At 48.2% G+C, this 26,488-nt stretch overlaps 1 protein-coding gene across 1 annotated transcript; it reads right to left on the bottom strand.

Moving 5' to 3' along the window:
• Positions 1-6: 6 nt before the first annotated feature.
• SMG5 (SMG5 nonsense mediated mRNA decay factor) lies at positions 7-26,488 on the bottom strand. Its single transcript, XM_014892824.2, has 22 exons — positions 26,355-26,488; positions 20,534-20,632; positions 19,810-19,933; positions 19,032-19,188; positions 16,054-16,143; positions 14,670-14,759; positions 13,708-13,786; positions 13,029-13,154; positions 12,513-12,581; positions 10,444-10,652; positions 10,171-10,308; positions 8,321-9,022; positions 5,223-5,392; positions 4,881-4,956; positions 3,940-4,115; positions 3,454-3,612; positions 3,169-3,228; positions 2,174-2,333; positions 1,712-1,802; positions 1,065-1,139; positions 635-773; positions 7-255 (listed from the first exon to the last, which is right to left on the bottom strand). Exons 1-22 carry the CDS (start codon positions 26,429-26,431, stop codon positions 172-174), a joined length of 3,150 nt encoding a protein of 1,049 aa, XP_014748310.2. The 5' UTR covers positions 26,432-26,488; the 3' UTR covers positions 7-171.

Raw genomic sequence — 26,488 nt, 5'->3', positions numbered from 1 at the left:
ACATTGGATTTTTTTTTTTTTTAATTCGTTTGGGTAGGTATTTTTGTTGCTGTTGCTGCTGCTGCTTCTTCGTGTCTTAAGTGTCGCCCAGATTGTTGTTTCCTTCGTTCAGACGCTGCACGTTGCGAGAGGGGGAGAGAAAGGTTCACCAACCCGATGCCTTTCTAACCATCAGCCCATCTCTTTCCACTGCTTGTAGAACTCCAGAACATTTTTTATCTCTATGCTGGCATTGGCGGCTGCCTGGATGGCAGACTGCAAGCAAACAAGATAAAACAGGTGGTTAATTTTTAACTTGCCCTGTCAAGATAGCTGCCATTCCCAACCTGGGGACTGTCCAGCAGCCTGGCACAGCTGGAAGGCTAAATCCTCCCCAGTTCTTGTTGCTCTGGTACAAGAGCCCAGCACAAACATGAAATTAAATTCTCTCACCTGTCCCAGAACACTCTGTATCACAAAATCAAGAAGTCTCGAGGGAATAAGGAATCTCAACATACAAAGTAAGTTTGGGGAAACAAGGCCAGTTATTAGCCAAGGCAAAAAAAATATTTACAAAAATCTCTTGCCAATGGATCATATCATATCCTTGCTAGGTAGCAGAATGGCTCAACTCAGTGAGAGGAGAGTTACTGACCTGCATGGGCACCGAGAATGAGCTCGGGTCTTCCAGCTGGAAGCCCGTGATGATGGTGACCATTCCTGTGGTGTCATCCTCTCCACTGCCCTGGGACACTGTCAATTGTTTGCAGCTGTCCAGTATTTTATAGAGATTCCTGACAGAAAAGAGAAACAGAGGGGAAGGTCAGCAGGAAGACCACATCTGCTTGGGACAGTAAGTGGGAAGCAGTGTTGCTTTCCTGTTCCCATTGAAGACTTTTCTGAGGCCTTTTCGAGCACAGAGTGCTTTGTGTAACATGCACAGGTGGCTGTCCTCATCTCCATGGAATTTCATCATTAGTCACATAGAACAAGCTCTGCAATGGGTCCCACTGCTAACATCTCTCTCCAAAGCCACCTGCCTGCTGCAAACCCAGCTCAGACAACTTCAGATGCTGAAACCTTACCAGGCATCTAAATCTTGTCTCTTCAATTTATGCCTCTCAAAGCTCTTCCCAACATCTTTCTGGCAACGAATGTACCTAAAGAGAAAGCAGAGTCTGAGCTCATATAGAGACCATGACACAGGCTAAAGTCAGTGCTGCACAGCACCTCTTCTGGGTGCTGCAGGGTTTCCACCAATCCAAATTTAACACCCAAAGCTCCATGCAATGAATCCTCTGTGAATCCCTTTGATCACCTCCCTGCCTCACCACCATTCCTGCATGCTGCTCACAATACCATATGTCCAAGCCCACCAGCCCTGACATTGGCCTCAGAGATGCAGTTTGTCCTCTCAACTGTGTTTCTGTAGAGCATCTGGACACAGTTCAGCTATTCCAGCACTCCCAGTGCTGTGGTAAAGGTCACTGCTCCAGTTTATACAGCAACAGAGATGCAACTCCACCACTGCTCAAAGCAGCTGCACTTCACAGCTGAGCAGCAACCACCAGCACATCAGAAGAACCAGCTGCTGAATCCACTCCTTCACCTCCTTCCCGTTCCTGAAGTCTGGCTTTTCCTTGGCCCACTCATTCTGCTCCACAGCCTGCTTCCACCCAAAGCCCACCCATTCCAAAAACAAGGGAAAATCCCACCCCTCTCCTGCTCTCACCTGTTTCCCTTTTTAAATTCTGCCTCCAGATACCGAATGCTGTCCCTAGCACCAGCGTTCTCCTTTTTCAGGAAGTCTAGGCCATCGATAACTAACAGAAACAAAAACAAAAAACAGAAACCATCTTGTTTACAGTTCTACTTCTGCAAACTAATCCAGAGGCGTCAAGTCCTCCCCATTCCACAGAACACTGTCTGATGCATAGCTGCCACAGGAGAGGGGGAGCAGGATCTCTCTCCTCTCAGCTCTTCTGACACTCTGTCAAAATCCCAAGCATGGGCCACACATAGAATAGGTCCCAAAAGCAACAAATCAAAAGGGTGTTGCAACTGCTCCAGATGTAGTCAAGGATAAAAGCAGGAGGAGGGAAACCCACCACCCAGGTCCCTAGGGCCTGCTCCCAGCACAGAAGGGACAGGGGCAGGCAGCCACTGCCAGGTGCCTGCTGTGGAGTCCCCATACCTGTTCGAGGGATGATGATTATGAACCTCCCACTAGCAGCCAGCTGCTTGACAAGAGCCAGGTGCTGGCAGAGGGCCTGGGTGTCCGGGACAAGGTAAGGAGACATGGCTGACTGTGCCTTGGGCTGCTGGAGACTTCCCTCCAGCTGAGACACTTCCAGCTGAAAACACACATGCAAAGACACTCACTTCACATTTATGCTGAAACAAACCATCAAATAGGGCAAGACTTGCCCTGCAAAGCTCCACCAGGCCTTTCCAACCTCTGAGCATACAGAACAGAGGGCTGGATGCAGCAGAGGGTCAGCAAGAGAAGATGGCCCCACTCTGCACTGCCCAGTGCAGCCCCACCTTAATGACTCTGAACAGTTTGGGGCACCTTGATGTAAGAGGGGCATTGAAATATTAGAGAGTGTCCAGAGTAGGATGACCAGGATGGTGAAAGGCCTCAAATGGCTGAGGTCACTCAGTTTGCTCAGCTTGGGGCAGAGAAGGCTGAGGGTGACTGCCCCATCACAGCCTACACCTTCCTCGAGGGGGTCGGCAAGCAGGAGGTGCTGACTTCCTCTCTCCAGTGACTAGCAACAGGACATGAGGAAATGGTACATTTCATTTCTAGCTTCATTGCTGCATCAGGGCAAGTTCAGGCTGAACATTAGGAAAAGGCTCTTCCCCCAGAGGGTGGCTGGTTCTTGGAACAAGCTCTGCAGGAAGGTGGCTGCTGCACCAAGCGTACCAGAGCTCAAGGAGTGCCTGAACAACACTCTTGGGCATTCAGTTTAAAGTGTAGACCCATGAGGAGCAGGGACTTGGACTCCATGATCTTAATGGGATCCCTTCCAACTTGAGATATTCTACAGTTTGATCTATGCAAAATGGACTTACTGCCTCTGTGTGGGACAGGAGCAGAGTTCCCTTCCCTTCCATTCCCTTCCCAAGTTCTGACATTCCAGCTACTACCCTGCTGTTTTTCAGGCTGGAAATGGCATCTCCTACCTGCAGTCGAAGCTGAGCCATGTCTCTCATGAGCCTGTTCCGACGAGCTTCCTCTGCAGCCTAGTTGCAAAACCAAACTTCCATATCAGTTAGCAGGACACACAACAGCTGACACTAGCATACACTTCCAGAAACACTTCCAGAGTTAAAAGGGGACACTGGAATAGCTTTAAGGAACAGAACTTTCATCTCCTCCCAAAGGTCTGTGATTATAGTTACAACCTAATAGCAAACTACAAGAAACTCCGCCAAGCACAGAGAATTCATTCACCTCTACCAACTCACCATGTGAAACTGGGCCTGGGCCTGGTGCAGCAAGTTGTCTTGCTCTGACTGTGCTATGCTGATGAAGATCCCAAGCTCTGAGTTGAACTGCAGGATGCTGCCTTGCAAGTGGGTAATGAAGTGGCCAAAGCTCCGAATGCAGCAGATCCGCACGACAGACTGTAAGGAAGCAGGAGGCAGTCACCGACCGCCAGCTCATGCTTTTGAAAAAGGCAGGAACTGATATTAAATGCCCCGTTCTGATGGATGTTTCTGATCTCTTCTGAAGTCTGAGACTGCAGGAGGGGGCTGTGGGAAAGGCTACAGCTGGCCAGAAGGTTCAGAGGCGCCAGCAGACTGGGCTTCCTCAGCCCAAGAAAATCTTAGGAAACAGCAGCAGCACCCTGCCACACCTGTTCCATAAACCCCTGCTCAGGCCTTCAGGAAAAGGAACCACATAACACCACAATCCAGGTCTGATTTTTTTCAGGATTTACCCCAACTCACCTCCTCAACTGCTGAGAAAATGGGCCGGTCCTGCTCAAAGTTAAACCTCTTGTGTGCATTTTTCAGAGGGGGGAGATTGCGCAGGGCCACATCTTCAGGGAGCAGCAGGTTGGCCTTCAGGTCTGGGAGCTCAGCATCACTCAGGATGTCTTTGACTTCATCACACAGGGCCAGCCCTGGAGAGGAGGGACAAGAAGGAGAGCAAAACAACTGAGAGGGGACTAAGAGGAGAACTGCTTTAAGGCACATGACTTGTAATGTTCACGAGGTTAATGACACATGTTCTGTGAGCACCTGCTTAAGGAGGAACCGCAGGACCACCCACAATATAAAGAGCAACTCTCCCAAACAATCTGCCAAGGGACTCTAGGAAATGCCCTGTTTGGAGGGATAGCTTTCCTACCTATTCCAACTGACAGCAACCCTGTTCAAACTCGGCTTTTCATGAACCATTGGAAACTTCAGGCTCAGCCCTGAAGAGGGACAGGGCACATCATGAGCAGCTGGAGCTCAGATACTATTTTCCAGGATTACCATGGCAAAATCACAGCCTTACTCCTGCTACTAGCAGTGAATTTCACTCCTGCTGGCCACATATGGATTCTCACACGCTGGTGTCAGTGTTTCAGTATGCTGCCAGCCGTATTAATGCATTAATATAGCATTTTTGTGTGTGAATTTTGGGGTTGTCCTGTCAGGGCCAGGAGTTCAACTCAATCCTGGAGCGAGTGGGATGTTCTATGATTATATGATTCGAAAGACTATGGGACAGTATTGAACTGGAATGGTGTTTAAACAAAAAAAAAAACAACACATGCATGTGTTATTTCCTATTGTGCTTATAAAAACTGCTGCTAGGAAATCTCCCTCCCCAGGCTCCCACACACCCTGGGATGACTAGGCTTGGTGAAACATGACATTGCCACTTCTTTCTCCAGTACCTGATTCCTGCAGGTCTGCAGCAGAAGGCAGAAGGTTCAGGAGCACAGACAGCCTGTTCCACAGGCTCTGAGAGCTCTGCAGGAACAGAACACAAAAGGCCATAGAAAGTGTCAAGACAGACATATACAACAACTAGGAGATTTAGGCCTTCCAGCATCTCACAACCCTCAGAATGCTTTATGAAGAGTAAATCTCATCATCCTTCTTAGGCCCAGATTAGCTTAATTCAGCTGGTGGGGGACATAACATCACCCTCTGCCCAGGAGTGGGGCCATGGCTGCAACCAGCCCAGGGAAGCTGACCACACACAACCTTGTAGAGAGCTTTAACACCATCCCCACCTGAGCACACATAATGATGAGGTCTGTGTTTGTCCTCAGCCAGTCCAGGAACACCTTGACAGTAAGCAGCAGCCCTTCATTGGTCATGATCTCCAACTTCTCCTGAAGAGATCGCTCATTTCTGCAGGATTTGTTACTTGAAATGCTTTCTTCGGAGTCAGACACATCATCTGGAAAACAAAGGCAAGCACAAGATGGCAGCTGTTAAATCCCCTGAGATGCCAAGCCCTGCTGGTGTCAGAACAGCACTGGGCTGGAAATAGTTGAATTGAAATACTTGGTGCCTCCACATATCCTCACAAAACCAGTCCCTGTCCCCTGTGCTTTTACTAGAGTGTACCACCCCTCTATTTCCTGCCCCCTTGGGATAAGAGGGTTAAAATCTCCCTGTGAAGGTTTGACCAATGCCTAATCTCTGCAGCAGCCTCCAAGAGGATCGCTGACAAGAGTGGAGCAGCACATGCCAGTACAAGGACCAGAGCAGGGAACAGAGCTGAGGCCAACATGCTCCCAGCTTCCAGCAGGCAAGAGAAGGAAATGGCAGGGCTGTCCTAGGAATCAGAGAATTTTAAATATTGAACATATTCTTTACACTCTTCTAACTCTCCAGACCTGAGGATCTCAAAGCCATTGCCAGTGGAATGTGGCAAGAGTGACCTGAGGTCAGGGTAGGAATCAACCACAGGTTTTGCTATAGCCCCTTATTTCAAATGCTACCATTGCTTCCTATCAGCACTCCATATTTTATTCCATAAACCCTCGGAATTACAAGAAAGGAGGTGATTTATTCAGAACCCACCACTGACAGTGATACACCACCAAAAAGCAGTTTGGATATAGCACAGATGAGGAGAGCTCGAAGCTAAAAAGCACACAATGAACTCATTCCAGCTCTCATTTTCTACACCTGTAAAGGTATTATGGCCACATATTCCTGGAGTGAGATAACCACAACCACCAAGGGTTAAACAGACCAAAGCTCATTTGTTTCTTCCTTTACCCCCCATCTCTTTCATGTGGCCATGGAGCAGTGCCAGGAGCCAGTCAACACTAACATGATCTAATACTGTGCCTTCAAATGCTGGCCCAGGCAAAGCCTGAATCTTGCCAGTGCTGTAGAACAGCTGGATTTGGCAGCAGGATGCAGAATGTTTCCTTGCTCCAGGGAAGCTGGGAGGAATGAAAAACAAGACTGAACAGGCCCATATAGTTTTATGTGAAATACAAACAGTTTATCAGATCTCCCTTTCCAGCTGTTTTTGCCCAGAGCATCACTCAGTTGTTTAAGTTGAATGGTAATGGGAGACATGGCAGTTCCACCTGCTGTGCATCTCCCAGGGGTTTAGCATGGAACAATCAGTGAGGCACATTCAGGGGGTCACAGAAAGGCCCTCAACACCTCTCACATCCACCTGGGTCACGTCTTCCACACGAACTTCTACAAGAGCATTGGGCTGATAATCTGTCATCTCATGGAGAACTTCCTGTCTTCCATCTGCCCTGTCACCAGAAGGAACAGTAAGTGTCTGATCAGATATTTCACAAAGAGAAGAGGGAAGATGTCTGCTGGAATTATCCTCTGGAGCCAAAATGGCTCCAACTAAAGCAAATCGTGCCTGAAAATTTCACTGGCCTTCTACAATGGAGTTATAGCAGTGGAGGATGAGGGAAGAGCAACTGACCTCATCCACCTGGGTTTGTGTAGAGTATTTGATACTGTCCTGCACAATATCCTTGTCTCTCAACTGGAGAGAAATGGATTTGATGGATACACCACTTAGTGGACGACGACTTGGCTGGACAGACACAGCTGAAGAGCTACACCCCACAGCTCAATGTCCAAGTGGAGACAAGTGATGAGGGGCATGCTCAAGGGTTGGGACCAGCACTTTTTAAAATCTTTGTTGGTGTCAGACAGTGAGATCAAGTGCACCCTCAGCCAGTTTGCTGACAACACTGAGTTGTGTGGTGAGGTCACATGCTGGAGGGAAGGGATGGCACCAGAGGAATCTGGACAGGCTGGAAAGGTGGGTGTGTGTCAACCCCAGAAAGAACAGCAAGGGCAAGGAGAAACGTTGTACTTGTACTGGGGCAACCCCAAGCACCAACACGGGCTGGAGGTGAATGGATGGAGAGCAGCCCTGAGAATAATTTTGGGGGCATGGGTTGACAAGAAGCTCAGCATGCCGTGGCTGAGTTAACGTGCACAAGGGGCTCAGAAAGCCAACACTGTCCTGGGCACATCCCCAACAGCTTGGGCAGCATGTGAAGGAGGAGATTGTGCCCCTCAGCAGAGCACTGCTGAGACCCTGCCCTGCAGAGCTGCCTCCAGCTCTGGGCCCCTAGCACAGGAAGGACGTGGAGCTGCTGGAGTGAGTCCAGAGGAGGCCATAGAGATGATCCAGGGACTGCTCTAGATGATCTAGATCCTCTGCTCTGGAGACAGGCTGGGAGAGCTGAGAGTGCTCAGCTCAGAGAAGGCTCCAGGGAGACCTCAGAGCTCCTTCCACTGCTTAAAAGAGCTCCAAGAGACCTGGAGAGGGACTGTGACAAGGTCCTGGACAGGACAAGGGGGAATGGCTTTAAACTGAAGGAAGGTAAATTTAGATGTGGTATCAGGAAGAAATTGTTCCCTGTGAGGGTGGCGAAGCTCTGGCACAGGTCACCAAGAGAAGCTGTGGCTGCCCCAGCCCTGAAGTGTTCAAGGCCAGGTTGGATGCAGTTGGGAGCAACCTAGTGCAAGAGGGATGAAATAACATGGGCTTTCAAGTCCCTTCCAAACAAACCAACCTGTGAGCCTGTGATTCAGATTCACAGCTGCTCAGCATTTAGTTTGCAGAACAGTAGTTGAAGTAGTAGAACCCCGGTGGGCTGCAGGTGTTTCCTTTCCTCAGTGCATATATTCCTGCACGCTGGGCAGTAAAAGTAAAGCTCCTCTGTCATGAAATGTCCAACCCAAGGCCTGCCCACTACTTAGTCAACCTGCTCCTCCAAACCTAGCCAAAGAAGAGCTTGGACCATGGGAAATGGTGAATTTAGCAAACAAACTGCTATAGTTTGCCATTTTCTACACATAATTGCAGAAACAAGGCCCTTACCTTGCTCTGCCAAGCTGGGCTTCTCCAGATCTCCATTGACACATGGCTTGCTCTCTGTCCCATCCTTCAAGGCAGCTGGTTCACTGTTGGGTTTCAGGAGGATGTTGCTGAACGTGGGAGCCAAGCGGAAGCAGCGTTTGGTCTGGAACAGCTGGGTGGACATGGCCTGGAGATTACTGGCTATGCTTGCATCATTAGTGCTCAGGGAAGCTGGCCCATTGACTGCTGGATCCACAGCCTCAGTTTTAGAGATGCTTGGGCTCTTGGAGTCCCCCAGCCCACTGCCATCCACACAGTTTTTTAAGGCCTCTTTGGGCCCACTTTTGCCTTGGCTGCTTCCCTCCTCACCCGGCTCATCCTCCATGTCCTCCAAGTCAGACCGAGATTCTTGGCTGTTCATGTCGGAGTCTGTCTCCACATCAAAAGCAGCTTCTGCTTCCTCATCACTCTTCTCTGAACCACTCTCTGAGCCATCACTGCCCTTGATGGAGCTCTGGCTGGAGTCAGAGTCAAAGCCCTCACTCAGGTCGCTCTCATCCGCCTTCTGGGGGTGGCGGCGGCGGCGCAGACAGGAGAGACGAGAGTATTTCTTGCTTTTCTTGCAGTCATTCTTCTGCTGTTCCTCACTAGGCTGATGATTGGCCAACTCAGCTTCAGCTTCCTTCTCAATTGAGTTCACAAGCTCCCGTGGCTCCTGGTCATCTGCATTTACAGGGAGAGTATAAATTCAAGTCACAGTGTGTTCCACAGGCTGCTGCTTGCCAGCCCTGGGCCCAGGGTTAGGGTTAGGGTTAGGGTTGCAAAACCAGGGCTGCAAACTTCAGCCATCACTTCCATCAGTGTCTTCCACTACAGAATAAGCAACCCCAGAAGAAAGATTCACTTTCTAAAAGGAAGCCAGGATTCCTATGGCCCAAGCTGGGCCACTCTTACCAGGCAGCCTCAGTGCTCAAGGCTGTTAAAGCAGCATAGGACACAGCTGAATTCTCCATTTAACTCTCCTCTTCCAACTTCTTACAGTCAAAGAGCCGAGTGACCACCGCGCAGGGCAGGGACACATCCTCTGTACCTACACTGACCTGACCCAATCCCTTTCTTGACCAACATGCATGGAGCCTTTCTAGCAGCCCTGGATCACCATGACAGCTTCAAATCCTGCAGAGGAGGGGTCGTTCATCGTTGCTTTTAGCAGAAACTCCCTCACCCTGCATTCAGTGAGGTATTGCAAATGGATTGTTTGCAGGGGAAAGGTTTAGCAGTTTTATTTGCTGCTCAATAAAATCCCCCAGAAATTCAAGAGCCACCCTTGCCTGAGCAGAATTGAGGTATGCTGAGAGGGCCTGTCTCCTTCAGCCCTGCTCAGACCCCTTCTGCCTCCCTCAGCCCAGGTGTTTTACCTGAGATCATCTCCTCAGTGGAGGAGGAAAGCAGCCAGTAAACAACAGCAAACAGAGACAGAGAATAAAGTCTCAGATTAGGATAAGCAGATGATGAATGAACTGCCAAGAGATACAGAAAGCAAACTCTTTATAAGGAAAGCAACATGTCCATCCTGCAGATTCAGATATTCAGAAAAAGCATCCAAGTGGAGACAACTCAGCACAGCAACCATCTTCAGGGATTCTAGCCCAGAAGTAAAAGATCAATACACTTCTGTACTACAAAACTCATGCCCAGGGGAGAAAGGGGAGAAAGGGGAGAAAGGGGAGAAAGGGGAGAAAGGGGAGAAAGGGGAGAAAGGGGAGAAAGGGGAGAAAGGGGAGAAAGGGGAGAAAGGGGAGAAAGGGGAGAAAGGGGAGAGCCCTGTAGGCAGACAACCTGGGAGACCCAGGTGCTGCCATCTCTCTTACCTGTGCCATCACTCTGAAAGGCTGGGACAGGATTTTCCCCTTCTTCTAGCTCAGCCTGGAGGCGAATATTGACGTGATTTATCAGGTGAGAGAAGAGGGCCAGCGTGAAGGCAATGGCTGCACTGTACTGCTTGGAACCTGCAACCAGACAGCACAGTGAGATGGAGGAGGTGAGCACTACACCATAACATGAACCCCAGTTCAGACAGCATCTCCAGCCTAACTGTGCTGCTGGGTGTTCACCATGAAATTTCCAAACAAAGCACTGGTTACCTGCCCTCTTGAGGCTGTGAACGCTCATGAGGCAGATGATCACCATGCGAAAGATCAGGAGATCAGGAAGGAAGGAGTAGCCACTCTCATACTCTTCTTCATCTTCACTAGTTGAGCTCAGGTTAGGAGGAGAGGGCAGGTAGAACAAGCACAAGTTGAAATCCTCCAGCACGGACTGGCAGAGAGATGTCAGCTCAGAATCCAAAGAGCTTAAAAAGAGTGAAAATAAGTAAGAATTATTAACTTAAGACTCATGCTTCTGGCATATCTGCCCAGAAACTGAACCAAAACTGGCAGCTGGGCTGTCCTTTAGCACTAGGCAGAATGAAGCACCAGGGAATATACTGCAGGCAACAACAGCTACGGGAGGTAAGTGACATTAACCAGATCATGTTTTCCTCTTTAAAGCTGCTAAACTAAAGACAAACAACACCTAGAGATAGGTCACCAAAAATCAGATTAATTTTCCCCTGGGAGCTCAGCAGTGGCCATTAAGATACACAAGGCACTCAAATGCTAAAGAGAACAAAAGTTCTAGATGCACTGCTTAGTGAAAAGTATTACACTACTACAAACATGAGACATAGTTTTTCCTCCTCCCATATATCAGCCCAGAATATTCCAAAATCCTCCACAGCTATTCAGTCCTTCAAAGGAAGCATCCATGAGATCAATCCAATGGGCAGTGGGAGCCTCCTACTTACAAAACAGACCTGCCTGTGAAACTTACAGCAAAGCCTTTTGAGGAGGAAGTGTGCTTGGGAAATTGAAGTAATTACCAAATTTCTTATGTGCTAAATACATGCTGAGTATTTAGAGAAGCCTTGTAGTTCCACCTCAGCATAAGGGAGCATTGGAAAGCCAATTCTACACCAGGCTGCATGACCAAGGGCAGAGCCAGCAGGTTGAGGACCTGTTCTCCCTCTCCATTTAGCACTCACAAGGCAGCATCTAGAGCACTGCATCGAGTCTTTGGGTCCCCAGGAAAAAAAAAAAAAAAAAAAACCGAAAAAACACACTGACAAACTGGATTAGTCCAGCAGAAGAACAGAGAACACGATGTATGAGAGGAGGCAAAGAGAATCGAGTTTGCTCAGCCTGAAAGACAGAAGTCTTCTGTTTCCAGATGCCAAACAGGTGATTACAGAGGACTGAATAAGACTCTCTTTAGTAGTGCACAGCAAAAAGAAGAGAAATTATGGGTACACACTATAGAAAAGAAAAATGAGATTAGATGCAAGGACAAAAAATTCTATGGTGAAGGTGGTCAAACACTGGAAAGGGGACCAGAAAGGTGTGGGATTTCTGTCCTTGGATCCAGTCAAAACTCAGTGTGATGATGCTCTGAGCAAGCTCATCCAACTTCACATCTGCATCTACTTTCACAGTGAACACCACCTTGGGGAAGTACTGGACCCCCAGGAGATCTTTTCCAAACTAAACCATTCCACGATTAATTTAACTGCAGCTCATCTAAGCCCTTTAAAACACCTGTTCTGTTTCAAGCAGTAAGAGGTTTATTTAAAGTCACCTGAAAATCTCCCAGCAGAGACAGAGAAAATCCAATAAAAAAATCTAAAAGCCCAAAATCACACAGCAATACACAGCTTCCCATTTATTCTACCACAACCAGGTTTTGGTGTTTCTTTTAACAACGTGTTTGGTTATAGAATTCCAAGTGCAGTGAACAGCCCCACACGTGTGGACAACAACTCTTTGCTGTCCCATCAGCCTGAATACAGGGCTTGCCAGTAAAAAGCATCTGATGACTGCATGGGGTGAGCAAACACCAAATGCACAGCACAGAGACAGCTGCAAGGCTCAGGAGCTCAACACGCACTCAGGCTGGCTTGATTTAGACAAGTCACAAAGTATTTAAACCGTTGGTATTTCAGCCTCCCCTGGTAACACAATCTTCATGCTCCATGCATGGAGAGTCCAAAGTCTTGGGTGTTTTAGCAGAAAGCCTCAGCACAGGCACTGTTATCCTACAGGAAACCACCCCTTCCAATTCCAAGTGCCTGCTACTCTGAGTTATCAATAGAAGATACAATCTACCATAACCTTACCTGCTCTTTGGCTGCAAAAGACTCTGCAGGTACATGAAGCTCACCAGCAACCTCTTAATGTCTTTTCCTCTAAAAAGATGGAGGAGAAAACACTGTAAAGCAGGTGCCTCATCACAGAGATGGGCAGGGCTGACAGAGCTTTATTAACAGGTAAATCAGATCTCAACCAAAAACATCATTCTGATGAAACTGGAGAGAAAGAAGAGTTTATACACTGCCAGTATTCACCAATATGCCCCAACCCTCATGAACAGTCCTCGACTCCAGGGAAGAGTGAGAAAATCTCTCAATGCAAACTCAACCTAAATGCTGGCCAGGTGTATTCTGAAATTATGATCCAAGAGAGCAAGAATGGGATCTAGAGTGGGCTCTCAAAATTCTGGGAACAGTCACTGTGCTGAATGGCCCATCTACCAGCTCCACTTCCCACAAAGACACTACTCTCAACCCAGAGGACAGATACACTATTGGCACTGCAAAGTCAGCCTGCACCTCCCCTTTTCTTTCCCTTCTTACCGTTTCTTGCTTGGAGACAACTTCCTGGTTTCACATTTCTTCAGCTGATGATACATCTTGGCTGCTTTGTCATAGAGCCGCTTCAGGTTCCCATAGGCACCTTCGAAGGACACTTCAGACTGGATGCTAAAGCACCAAACAGCACACAGCCAAAGTTACTTCTCCACGTTTTTTGGCTTTAACTCACTAGCAAGTTTTGCAGGCATTGAAACATGAGGACAGGTACCCAGTGCTACTGTCTGAACATGCTGGGCAACTAAACTCCCACCAATGGCTGCAAACTGCACTTCAGTTACCTCACAGCTTCCACCTGCCCTGCTTACACATATTCTCAAATCAGTGCCTTCAAGCCAGGAATTCCACCCAGCTCATACCACAGGGTGCCTCATTCAGCACCTCCAACCCACTTCCAGCCTGGCTCTCCAGCTTACACAAGGGGCTTGGGCAAAGGTGCAGACACAGGTGATTAGTAACCAGCACAATGGTTTGGTTTGACAGAGGCTCGCTCTCATCATCACCAGTCCTACTCAAGAATGAACCAAACTCATCTCTTTTCCTTCCTTTAAAATTCATTAGCCAAAACCAGTGCCAAGCTCCAAGTAAGGAGAAGAGGATCTGGCACCCACAGCAGCAGTGCATGGCTTCCCTGCCCAGGACATCCAGGCCTGCAGGAACTCACCAGCGTAAGTAGCAGTAGGTCGCTTCCACATTGTAGTATTTGCTCCCTGCCAACGTCCCCAGTTGGTTGAAGGGCATTCCTGTCAGGAAGGAGAAGGACAATGGAATTCACTTGGAATTCTCCAATGGCCCTGGCTAGAAAGAAGATCCTTTCCCTTTTACTACATTTCCACACAGGATGGAAGTCAGGAGACACAAAAAATAGTAAAGCTGCAGTACAAAGGTCTGGAGTACTCAATCTTTCCACCATCCAGGGTTTGTTTTCCATTTTACAGAGCTTCTAGATCCTCCCCACCTTGTGCCAGTTATCTATGTAAGAGAGAAAAGCAAACAACATCTCCTCTATTGTATTAACAGCAGTGTGGCCTTGACTCCATATTCCCTGACAGACATCATCTTATCAGCATCTCAGAGCTCTATTCCAGCTCCCGTGGTGCAGAAAGTTTTCCCACTTTTATTTAGGAACAGCCTCTCAAACAAGTGAGAACTCTGCAAAGACAGCATGTAGAGAACATTTGGCTGGAATCACATACTTCAAAGTATGACACGCCCTCTACTCCAGCACTGTGTTCCCAGAAGGAGGCATTTCTGAAGGAGGAAGCAGTACCTGAGATTCTTTTTTCATGGGTAAAAGGGGAAAGTAACTGATAATGCTCTGCTCCTGGCAATGGAGAGCTGGATCTACCCTTAGCCCACAGGAACATCACCACAGTCAAGGAAGTTTGAGCTTCTCAGAGGTTGTCAGATGAATACAGTGAGGTCACTGGCAAAGAGCACCCTGGCTTTAACTCCTCTGTTTGGTTTGCCAGCAAGAGATGTTCTCAAAGGAAACAACTTTTACCAGAGGATAAAACCAGTCCTCTCTCAGCTGAAGGATATAAACCTAACCAGTGTAGTACAACATTGTTTTTATGTTGCAGCAACATGATTTTAACAACTATAAATTCATGGTAAGTCACTCACCAATTTGTGGTGCAACAGAAAGGGCTTGATAGTAAAATCGCTCAGCCAGCAGCTCTGTGTCCACACCTGCCAGCTCATTCTGATAGCGAGCTGAAAGGAAACCACACACCATGCATCAAAACCCAAAGGCAGCATCTGCTGCAGAGCAGCACAGTTTCCCTATTAAAAATACCACAAAACTTGAAATACTGGCCAAGTCAACAAATCCACCAAAGAACTGCTCTTGGCAAACACTGTAACGCACAGGGTTTGCCAGGCCTGTCTGAAACACTTTTCTTTCACCTGCTCACACCACACACAACTCCTGCCCTTTCCAGCCAAAGGCAGAGCCTGCCACACTTGCAGCATCACATGAACAAAAGGAAAATGTTGTTCTGCTCCATGTATTAAGTGCTGATTAATCTCTCCTTGAAGTAAGTCAGAGTTGTGTTCCATTTTCCTGTACCTCAGACTGTATTCTAGTACAGCAGAATGTGAAATCTAAATCAAGTAAGCTGACTAAATAAAATACCTGACTATGGCTAGACTGAACTTTATTCATTTATTTTCTCTGTCTCTTGTTTTGGTTTTTTTTTGACAAATGTAGGCATTTTGGAAGCCTTAGGCGGCAGCACTGTGAAAAGGTGAGCACATTTCTCTCCCCCCACTCAGGTACATCATTCCTACTACCCCCACAAGACATTTATTTGCAATGCCATTCTTAGGCTGATTCATATGCAACACTAATAGCAAACAGCTTTCACCAGATTGGAGGCTGCAGTGTCAGACACAAGCACCTGCACCACACTTCCAAGAGCTGCTTTCCACACAGCTACATTTTCTCCCTGCCTTTACTCCCACATGTTCACAATCAAGAAGCTCACACACCACACACTTCAAGAGGTCGTGACTGTGGGACAGTCATGCCTGCTATAAAAAGGATGCCACACAGCCAAGCACAATGACAAAGAACCTGGGGCTTTGCAGTGGTAAAACTCTGGACTGATGCACAATATTGCCAAAATATGATTTTCAGTCCCACTGGTGGTGATGGAAGTGGCTTTGTAAGTCACAACTAAGCAGTGTGAACTGAACTTGCTTTAATCCGTCACATTGTCAAAACAACATAAGTAAAAGCAAAGGCTTCCACTCTCATAGCCATGACTACAGCTGTTATCAGCAGGAAACTCCTTATCTACCTGACCAAATACAAAGCTCCTGCAACTTGTAGCAGTTCAGCCACGAGGATTTCAACTTATCCCAGTCTGTGACAAAGATGTCAGAGGGAAACAGAATCTTTAAGTAACCTTGGCTGGTGCCCAACAGCAACAACCTCACGTGGTAGGCTGAGGGAGCATCTTTTTCCCATTTTAAAGGCTGCCCTGAGAGGCAATGCTGTCCTTACCTAGATCTCCCAGATAAACCAGACATCGGTGACAGGCCATCTGTGCCCACTCCATCTCCTTCTCTGACGCAGACACGGGTTTCTTGCAGCCTAGGAGCAAACAGAATCACTTCAGAGCACTGAGTGGAGCCTGCTGGGAAGACACTGAAGCCACCCATGCCTCTGCCCAAGACACCCAAATCAAATCCCCCACGGTCAGACCTTACTGCCATCTTGTAGAGCTGCAGCACTGGGTCACTCTTGTCCAAAAGTGGAAAATAAATGCAGAAAAATACTTCCAGACTCTGCTGTTCACCCACTCGCCCTGGATTCCCCTGTGATGGGGGCAGTGTGTCTCACTGAAGTAAATGACTGTCACCATGTCTAGAAGGTCTGCCACAGAGACTTGGCTCCATCTGCCCTCACGTGAGAGGACAAAAGACAATTCCTGTCTATATGATCGTGTGAGCATGTTAACGCAGCACTGAACACAAGAAATAAGGCTGATTTCATTAGCATGGCTAATCAGGCATTAATGGGAGCAGGTACATATCCCTGGAAGCCAGAACAAACTCTGAGCACTGGCACTGAGCAGCAACACACAATGGGGACAGACCCTCTCCAACCCTGAAGGTGGAAATAAACTCATTGTCTCAGGAACAAGATGTAGACTTAGGAATGACCAGCCAAAAAAAGGAAGAAGTTAAACAAGCAAAAACTAGGACAGAAATCTGTGCTGAAGGCAAGGCAGCTGGAGTCAGGGAAAACTGCCTCTGGACAACAGTGCCTTTACAGTTGGTTCAGAAGGGCAACCAAGCTGGTGACAAGGTTGGAAGGCACAGCCTGGGAAGAGAGGCCACAGACTTCAGGCTTGTCTAAGTTGGAGAAGAGGAGGATGGGGAACACCTCATTGCTCTCTGCAGCTTCCTGAGGAGGTGAAGGTTCCAGTCTTTCTCCTTAGCATCCAGTGATACAACACATGGAGATGGTTCAAAGATACATGAAAGGAGGTTTAGATTGGAAATGAGGAAGCCTCTCTTTACCAGAGTGTGGTCACACCCTGGAATGGGTTTCCTAGAGAGCTGGTCAATGCCCCAGACCTGTCAGTGTTTAAGAGGCATTTGGACAATGTTCTTGACAACATGTTTTAACTCCTGCTCAGACCTGAGTTGCTCAGGCAGTTGGATTAGACAATCGTAGGTCCCTTCCCACTGAAATAGTCTTGTCTATTCTATACTAAACTCATAAAAAAAGAGCAATTAGGCAGTGGAAAGTGTAAAGAGCAATACAGGAAGGCTGCAGCCAGCTGATCTGAACTAACTGAAGTCAGCAAACGTGAGTCAGCTCCTGGTGCACATCCCAGCTCCCACTCAGCCAGTTAGGCCACAGTTCAGCCAGAGACCAGGAGGCAAAGTCTGCTGGGCTGTACCTCCCCTGCAGAGAGTGTCCACTGCTGCTGGGCCACCAGTGTCATGGACTCAGGCTGGCTTCAGTCCTCTCCTGCCAAGGACTCACACCTTCTGGAGGAGAAAGCTCCCTCAAGCAGGAATCCCAAAGAAGATTCTGAAGACTGAGCTAGTCTGCACTCTGCTTCCCTCCTGGCAGAGGCTAAAAGGGTGGACATGACATCTGGAGGCTGCAGCGACCAGTGAGGAGCTGTTCCCACTTACCAACAGACTTACAAGCCACACTGTACAAATACACAGCTTTAAATCTGTGTCCACATACACCGTTGGACTCGCTCTCCATTTTTTTGCTCTGAATCCTCTTGCTCCCATTCATACAACCATCAAGCTGTGCCCACCCCCATCTGTGGTCTATATGAGATCCTTTCAGATCCATCTTTTCTGGACAGGCAAAAATTACATCTCTACTCTCCAGTCACATGCTCATCGGCAGCATCCTTTTAAATGAAGAGCCCAAACACACAAAAAAACTGAACAAGGGGAGCCTTTCATATGCAATCACCCCTCAGGGTATAAACCCACCTGGAATGTGCATACTGAGGATTTACTAATTCTGCAGTACGAAGATACACTTCTAAAAGCAACAGTTGCCAAAAACACCTGCCTTTACACCAACATTTTGAAGCCAATAGTGATACCATCATTTCTCAGAACTAAGAGCAGGAACCCAGCAAGTAAAACCTTCTTTTGCTAAAGACACACTAACTTCCCTTAGCCAGGTGCTGCAGTCCTGCCCCCTGCCAACTTTAAGCACATCAGTTAAACCCTTGCTAATAGAGCTCACAAAACAGAGGCTCCATTTCTCACCTGGACACTCCCCACAACAGAAACACATACCCTGAGACCACTGAGTACAACCCTAGGCAAACAGACCATTACAAGACAACCTAGGACGTGAATGCACGGGCAGTCTTGAGCTGTTTCAGGACTGGAAATACTCTTACTCTTCCTCTCTTAACAGGTACAATACATCAGATTTCCCTGCACCTAAGGCCATGCAGAGGTCACATGGGCCAGCTAACATGAACTACAAGGCCTTCTGTGTTCTCAGTCCAAGATTCAAAAGCTATTTCAAAGCCACACAGCGAAGAGAGCACAGACATAAGAGGCACCAAAAGGAGGAAATGTCTTACATCTAGTGAATAGGATGGACTGACAGAAATCTGTTGATTTCAAGAACCTGTTCCTCTGTTTGTCTGCTTTAACTAAGCTTTTAAAAACATTCCATACAGCCAGCAGTGCTCTTCAGTTTTCCATAAAAATCTGCCATCACCAGGCACTTTTACTAAAGAACTTCTCACACTGTTTTCTTCCTATTAGAAATCTTTCTTTCTTCCCGAATTTAATATTACAAAAAAAAACCCCAAAAAGTACCATGGAAAAGAAAGCAGAACAGTCTGTTCTAAACAGAGACCTTGCTAAACAGGGAAAAAAAAATCCCTTGAATGCTGAAACAAAGACAGACTAGTGCAAGGGGAAGTCACCCGTGGGGGATTCAGCCTTGCCCATGAACCAAACACCTTGAGCACAAACCTATGAGAGGATCTGTCACGTGTGTCCAGTCGATGCAGCACTGCAACTCCAGCTGATAATGGGACTGGATGTAGAGCAGGAGGTGCTGGTAAAATCCTATGCCAGCCACCAGGTGAGTCCGGTACGCGCACTCCAGGGTGCTGCGGCTGTGGATGTGCTGGAGAAGGAAAAGAAGCACGTTAATGCAGCTCAGGATGGGCACACAAGTTGTACTGAGTGTGAAGCAAGACAGTGGTAGCTCAGCTGTAACTGGTTTTGCACGTATCTGTACCTCCTCCTGTTCAAGAGTGTTCCCTCTAGTGGTATTTACTAAGCGTCAACATCAAGGAGAAATACTTGCAAAAACAAATAAATAAAATCAAAGCATCTGGTTAGAGCACCTTAAAGGCACCAAGACCCCTGGAAAGCCAGGAGGCCTCATGGCATCAGAGCACTGAGGATCTTCCAGTGATCAACTCTTGTAAAAACATTCAGCATTGATAAAGCCTCTTAAAACAGTCACTCCACCTGGAGAGATCTGTCTTGTGAAGAGGGAAACACACAAAATAAGGAAATTCTGTTGAAATGCCTTCTGCAATGGCAGATCTCTCAACAGCATATTAGTGCTTAACTGCCCACTGCCAGACAAAGGCACAAGGCAGCTCCATAGGAACTTGAGAGTGCCCAGCTTCCCACCCTGGGCTCAGACCACAGCTTCTCCAAGCAAATGAAGCTTTAAACTTTGCCTCATCCATTTCACAGCCAGAGACCTTCTCTTGCCAGAGCCATAGATACCTGCCTTTTTATTTGTTTTAATGAGCTGGATAACTTCATAGTAAACCTTTCTCCAGAGCAGTTCTTCTGCTTTTCTTCCATAATCCACAGGATGCAGGAACATCAGCTTCACACACAGCTCCCGCAGCCTGGGACAGAGAGCAGAGCATTCTCAGTGAGCTGCTGCAGCCTCAAACACAGCTGCCACCATAGCACAGAAGAGGAAAATCCAAATCCATTACAATGGCTGAGCCAGGCCATCTGGTGAAGGTACCTGGATCACTCCCATGCCAGAGCACCAGGAAAAGCCACATACTTCAACCAGTGTCCTCTGGGCTCAGGTGGCCATCAGTGACTGCCTATATTGCAGTAATGACAAGAATTGGCTTGACAGCTTAAAAAATTAATAAGAATAATCCTCCTTGCTCAGCAACCCCTAAACCCGATAAAAGATTTTACACATGTGCAAGAAATTTCTACCCCACAGTTTTTGCTAAAGGAAGGAACTGGCTAACACAAAGACAATTTATTTGTATCAGTGACATCCAGGAAAGCCTCCAGCCATGGACTGTGCTGCTCAAATACAGGTCTGAAATCCAGCCTCTGCTTCCAAAATCTGGAAGGGTCCCAAGAACAAGCACACTACAAACCAAATAAACATTAAAACTGCAGATTCAACAGCTCCACGTGTTGCTTCACATGGATATTCCCCAGCCAAACACAAAACACAAGCACGATGCCCAACTTACTTGTTCCTCAAGCTGATGTTCTCTGGTTTGAACACGTCCTGATAAGCTGCCTTATTGCCAAGGATGAGATCCAGCCGGTGCACAGCCTCAACCACTGCCCTGCACGAGAACACAGAGCCAAGAGTTTCAGGACAGCAGGTCACCTGGAATCACTGCAGATCAGAGGTGTGTGCAAAGAACCACACTGGCTTATTTAAGTTCCAGTGTCAGCACACTGCCCTGTACCACTACACCACAGTCACTGATCTCCTTTTTGCACTCTATTTGAAGAAGGTTATGGAATGCAGAAAGAAGCAGAGTAACACACATTATAGGCATTTTTCTGCAGAACAGTGGTTTAATCACCACCTACTGCTGCCGGTCTGATCAAACATGTCAATTATTTCTACAGTCACAAAATCAGAAATGTGTCTGGACAAGTTGACAACCTCAGCAATTAAACCTGCTATACCTACACTCAGATTAATTTAAATGTCTTAAAACTGTGATTTAAAAAATTGATTGAATTCTAATAACTACTGTTTTGATGGGGTAACTTTTAATGGTGTAAGAATCAAACCTCCACCAATTCCTGCTTCCTTACCAACCTGCATACAAAAGAAGGCAACACAAGTCTCTCATTTGCCAAAACATCCCCATCTTCGTTACAGAGATTCACTGGTTAAACCCCTAAAGTCCCCTCAGTGACAGGTAACAGATATTCAAACCTAGCCTAAAAGAGGAAATTTGTTCCAAGGTTTTCTCCCCTGAAAGCCAGCCAAAAGACAGAGCGAGTGACCTCCAAACCTCTGAGCCATGCAAAAAAGTACTTTGGTGAATCATTGCCCAAGACCCTCCTCGTGGAGCAAGAATCCCACACTGTGTGTAAGTCTCAAGCACTCAAAAGTTTGTAGCTATGAACAAATCACACCACAATTCTGAACGCTGCAGTGAAACAAATCCAGGGACTTTCAGTACCATTAGTTCTGAATCTCATCAATAGCTCAGGGACAGCTCAATAAAGCACAATAATCATCAACCCTTCCTACACAAAAGGTCACTTCCAGCCTCTGCCTTTGCTCCGCCTGTATCCAAGGTCACCAAACCCATTCCTGAAGTCAGCTTTCCCCAGCTCTTCTTTAAGCACTACATCTCCCAAGCCCTCAGCTACCAAAGCCCAGTGGTCCTTGTTCTTCCTCTCACTTCATAGCCACCCCACCCATTGTCATTCCTCATTTGCTCCAATACCTGTCCCACTGTGGCTGCTGAGCCTGCTGCACCCAAGAGCTGTTGGAACAAGAAGCTGAAAACAATCACAATGCACAGCATCATGCAGTGACTGAGCCTGCTACTCCTGCACTGATGGTGGACAAATGGAGCACAGGGCACTCCCAAACTAAAGCCTGCAAGTCCATGTTCTGGAAGGCTGAAACCACCACCACTTCCTTGAAAACTAAAGATATTACTGCAAAGTAACCGACAGTTTCTTATGCCAGTATCTTCCCAGCAAGGCCAGTCTCTCTTCACAAACTTACTACACCCAAAGGAACCTCCCTGAAAGGAAGCCCCAGAGCATTCCAGAGCTCACATAGAAAATGTCCCATCTCCTGCTATGCCACAGAAAGCCTCTCAGTCAAGGTAAAGAAATCTCACTTGTTTCCCGTAACCACAGAAACTGACAGGAAAAGGGAAGCGTGAGGAACAGAAGCATCTCATACAATGCTTTGAGAGAGCAGAACACCATAGACTTGAACCAATTTCTTCCTGAATAATCATGAAGAAAACCAAGGAGATAGTAAGAATCACACAAAAAGTCCCGTTACATCCTTGACATCCAGCCCCTCCTGCTCACTGTCCTTTTACTCATATGGTCTGAAGGGTGTTTGCAAACTCTGACAGCTGCATACCCTCCTAGCAAGGAAAGAAGCAAGTAAAATATATTTTGGATTACAAATGTGCAGCATCCATTCAAGCTCATACTGGAGTTGGGACATTCCAAAAAAGCCCCCTGGTTTAGCTTCCCCACAACAGAACCCCACAAAGCACAGGCAATGCACATCTCCTTACTGTAGCCTGGGACTGCTGTACCAGCTGTGGCTCTCAGAGTCCCTCCCAGCACACCAGGAGCTGACTGGCTTCCTGTGCAAAGGGTGACCAGAGGAAAGGGGAACTGCTGGTTCACTTGATTCCCAGAGAGAACTATATGAAAACTACAATCGTTGATTCCTGACATAGGCAGTAAAGCAGCTGTAAAATAACATTCTGAGAGCACTGAATCTCAGCTGAGTGCATCTGAAACAAGTGCACATGTCTGTGACATCCAGTGTGGAAAACGATCCCAGCCTGCCAAATGAGAAGTACAAAAAAGTTTCCTTCTGGGGACAGGCTGAGCAAGGAAGGTATTTCACCTTCCCCTCAAGGTGGCCCGGAGGGCAACTGCCATACAACCAAATCTTCTACAACAGCCCATGGATGGGCACATGCACACACTTGGTATTTCTGCTGTTCTTTCAGGTTTGTAAAGAAACAGAGTTCGTGACTGGAGAGCAGCAAGGCTCACACACTGGGATGTGGTTCCTCAGCTGATACACTGCCTTGCCCACACAGACCCTGTGGTGGTGCTGGAAGGGAAGGAGGCAGGAGTAAAGCAGAATCTGTGGATTCCCTGCCAGGATCCTGCATCTGTGGTGCTGAGGAAGGAGGACTTGGTGAGGATAAAAGGGACAGGAGCCAGCCTTACTCCAGAAACGCTGGGAAACACCAACACAGGTGCTATGGACCATGAACTGCTGGAAATGCACTTCAGCATCTGTGCCCTGACTGGCCCGAGACCATGGGTTGAACTCTCCCTAATAGTTAAGAGCCCAAATCCCGTCCCAGGACCCATTTTTCTATCTGCTGTGTTTAAACATTGCTTTCAGACACCACATCAGAGCCACAAAGGAGGCACATCATATGCCAGTCTATTAAAAGAAACAAGTACACCACATGGTGCCAAGCAGGGTGGAAACAGGCCAATGCCAAGTCCTCTTGAGCCATACAGACACTGATCTGTCCCTTTTCCTCTGTGCCATTAACAGTCTGGGATGGAGCAGGACAGCAGGGAGAATTATTTGTCCCTTCTGTTTCTTTATTTAGTACATCACTAAGAGCCACAGTGTCTGAGGAGTAAGAAATTCCTCAGAGAAAAGACCTGCAAGTCATTCATGTCTGCTCTGGCATGTGTCAGTCCACAAATCACACTGTCTGGAACCAGCTCCACACAGCAACAGCAATGCTGAGTCCACGAGATAATGGTTACCCAGGAACCTGTAAAATAAACCTGGTCACCTTACGCTACAACACGCATTGTAAAAGTGCTCCCATGATAATGCAGTTGCCACATTCTAAGGTGAAACCTGGGAGCTATCAATCTGGAAAGACTTGGAAAAGATCAAAGCGTACCCTATGAGCAGCAATGGGCATCCTCATCTCTGCAAGGACACTCCAAAAGCCAACATGCTGCCAAGGACCTTGGAGACCTGAGCTCAACTCCCACAAGCTGATACCGTGGGATCACAGTTTAGAGCTGGGACTGTGACATTCACGCATCTGTGACTCAAAGGCGCCACTTAGTGTGACAGTCATGAGCTCTCAGAGACCACAGTCACCACACAACAGGCTGCTTGGAGGGCAGGAAACTCCCACTTCACGCAACCCCACTTCAGGCTGAAACAGGGAACTGACAGGAGACTATTAAGGTGGGAACTTGCTCAGAGAACTGTCAGCTACAGAGACGGAAATTTGTGGCCACTGCAGGTACTATAAATCCTGTACTAAAATCACAATACTTCCTCCCTGCTAAAGAAGAGCCGTCCCTGCAGGAGGGGGGTGGTTCTTTTTCTGCTGTAAAAACGCTCTAGAGCAACCACACGGCTTATTCTGCTATAAAAATTCAAACAGAAAACAACCCCTCCCTTGCCAAAATGACAATCCCTCATCTGGCCACAGGCCGTTCTGCTGCTGGCTGCAGCAGAACGTGAGCTCCACTTGACAGATGAGCTGAGCAGCACCAGGAAAATAAAGCAGAACAGGTCTTGAACCACAACAAGGATGGTTTCAACAAAGCATGTTCTGTTTTGCAGGCAGAAGCACAAATATCCTGCACATCCCCTGCAGCCCTGTCCCGCACTCCTTGGGCAGGCACAGCGCCCTGCTGCTCCAGCTCAGCCTCCAGCTGACGTGGTTGAGATCACTGCAAGTGTCTCAGCATGGCAGCAGACACAGAGCTCCACAGCCCAGGGTGCTCCAGGCAGGACCATGCAGCACATACCTCCAGCACATCGAGCCACTGGGTCCCACTTCTGACCTCACCCAAGAAAAGCAATTCACTGACTCTCCAAAGTGCAGGAACGTGCTTGCACCAAGCACATTGTGGAAACAGAGAAATAACCACCACCCAAACTTGTAGTTAGTGGTGGGGATTCCTGGGCACAGATCCTGCCACTGGCCCCAGCAAGAGGCAAAGCTCTGCTCTGCTGTAGAGGAGGGCAGTGAGGTCTCATGAGGCAAAAGGACCAATGTCATCAACACAAAAAGAAATGGACCCCCATATAAAATTCATCTCTTGTCTCCATCACTTTGCTCATCTTTGAGACCCAGAGTTGCTGCTGAACTCCTGTGGATCTGTTGTACCGACAGGGAACCAGAGCCAGAAAGGAACAGCTTCTGGGCTGCCCTCACAAAACAAGTCACAAGCAGAGCAGAGGGGGGCTGAGCTCACCAAGGCCAGTGGGAGTGCCCCAGTCCTATTCTTTGATGCCATTTCTAATGCATGGTGTGGGACCAGAGTCCCAGGGAGTGCTTAACGGGAAAGATCTACAGCTGAAGCTGTCCTGCCCTCTACACAACAGCAAAGTGCCCCAGCTCACACTCTTGCTCATCACATCCTCTTCTCTAGCACTTCTCATGTAATCCCTGCCTACTGCCAAAGCCAGGGCACTCTCTCCAACCCCCTTCTCCCTAGATGAGCCCACATCTCACCCTTATCTCATTGTATCCCAACAATTCCTTTCTGCTCAGCCCCGATCATCCTCCCTGAATCCCACAGAACTCCTCTGTCCATCTCACACAGCTCCTTCCCTCATAGTCCCTTGGTCTCACTCATCTGCCCCGGAGCCACCAGACTCCTTTTCCCCAGTGCTACCCCTCCATGTGAGCTCTGGATCTCATATAAGTCCCTTCCCCACGTATCCTTTTCTCGGTCTTCCCTAAGCCTCCTTCTCCTCTCCCTTTGCACTGCATCCTTTCCCTAGATTTCCCCACAACTTCTTCACTTCAATCTTCCATAAATTCTATCATCTCTGAACATCCCTCCGATCCCCTTCGCCCTAGTTCCCCCGGTCTCCCCAGGATTCCCCTGGATTCAAGAGCCCACCCCCACCCCTTTAATCCTTGCTGTTACCTCGATTCCGCCATCTCCTTCCCCAGTCCCCCGAATCCTTTCCTGACAACTCCCCCATGTCCTTTCCTTCCATCTTCCCTATATTCCCCAACCCCTTCACCCTGGTCCTCCCCAGCCTCGCCCAACCTCCCCAGCCCCAATCCCCTTCCCTCCCGTCACCCCCAGTCCGCGCCGGACCCTGCCCAGCCCCATTCTCCTGCAGATCTCCTCGGGTACCCCGTTACCCTCCCTCCCCAGATCCTTCCCCGTCCCCCTGAGCAACCCCCGACCCCTTCGCGCTGGCCCTGCTCCAGCCTCATCTGGAGCCGCCCCGGCCTCTTCCCGACACCGGTTCCCTCCAGTGTCCCCTAGTCCTCTCCCCTTCTCGGCCACTCCATCCCCTCTGGCCGCTCTCCTCACCGGTACAGCCGCTTGGTGTGCAGCACCTTGGCCTCCGGCTCTCCGCTCTCGCCGGCGGCCCCGCCACCCTGGCTCATCGCGCCCGCGGCGGGCCCGGCCCGGCCCCGCGGCCCCTCAGCACCGCCCGCGCCGCC

Source organism: Sturnus vulgaris, chromosome 31, assembly GCF_052056855.1.
Source record: "Sturnus vulgaris isolate bStuVul1 chromosome 31, bStuVul1.hap1, whole genome shotgun sequence".
Classification (NCBI taxonomy): domain Eukaryota; kingdom Metazoa; phylum Chordata; class Aves; order Passeriformes; family Sturnidae; genus Sturnus; species Sturnus vulgaris.
The sequence above is the reverse complement of the archived record's forward strand: the minus strand, read 5'-3'. Positions and strand labels throughout refer to the sequence as shown.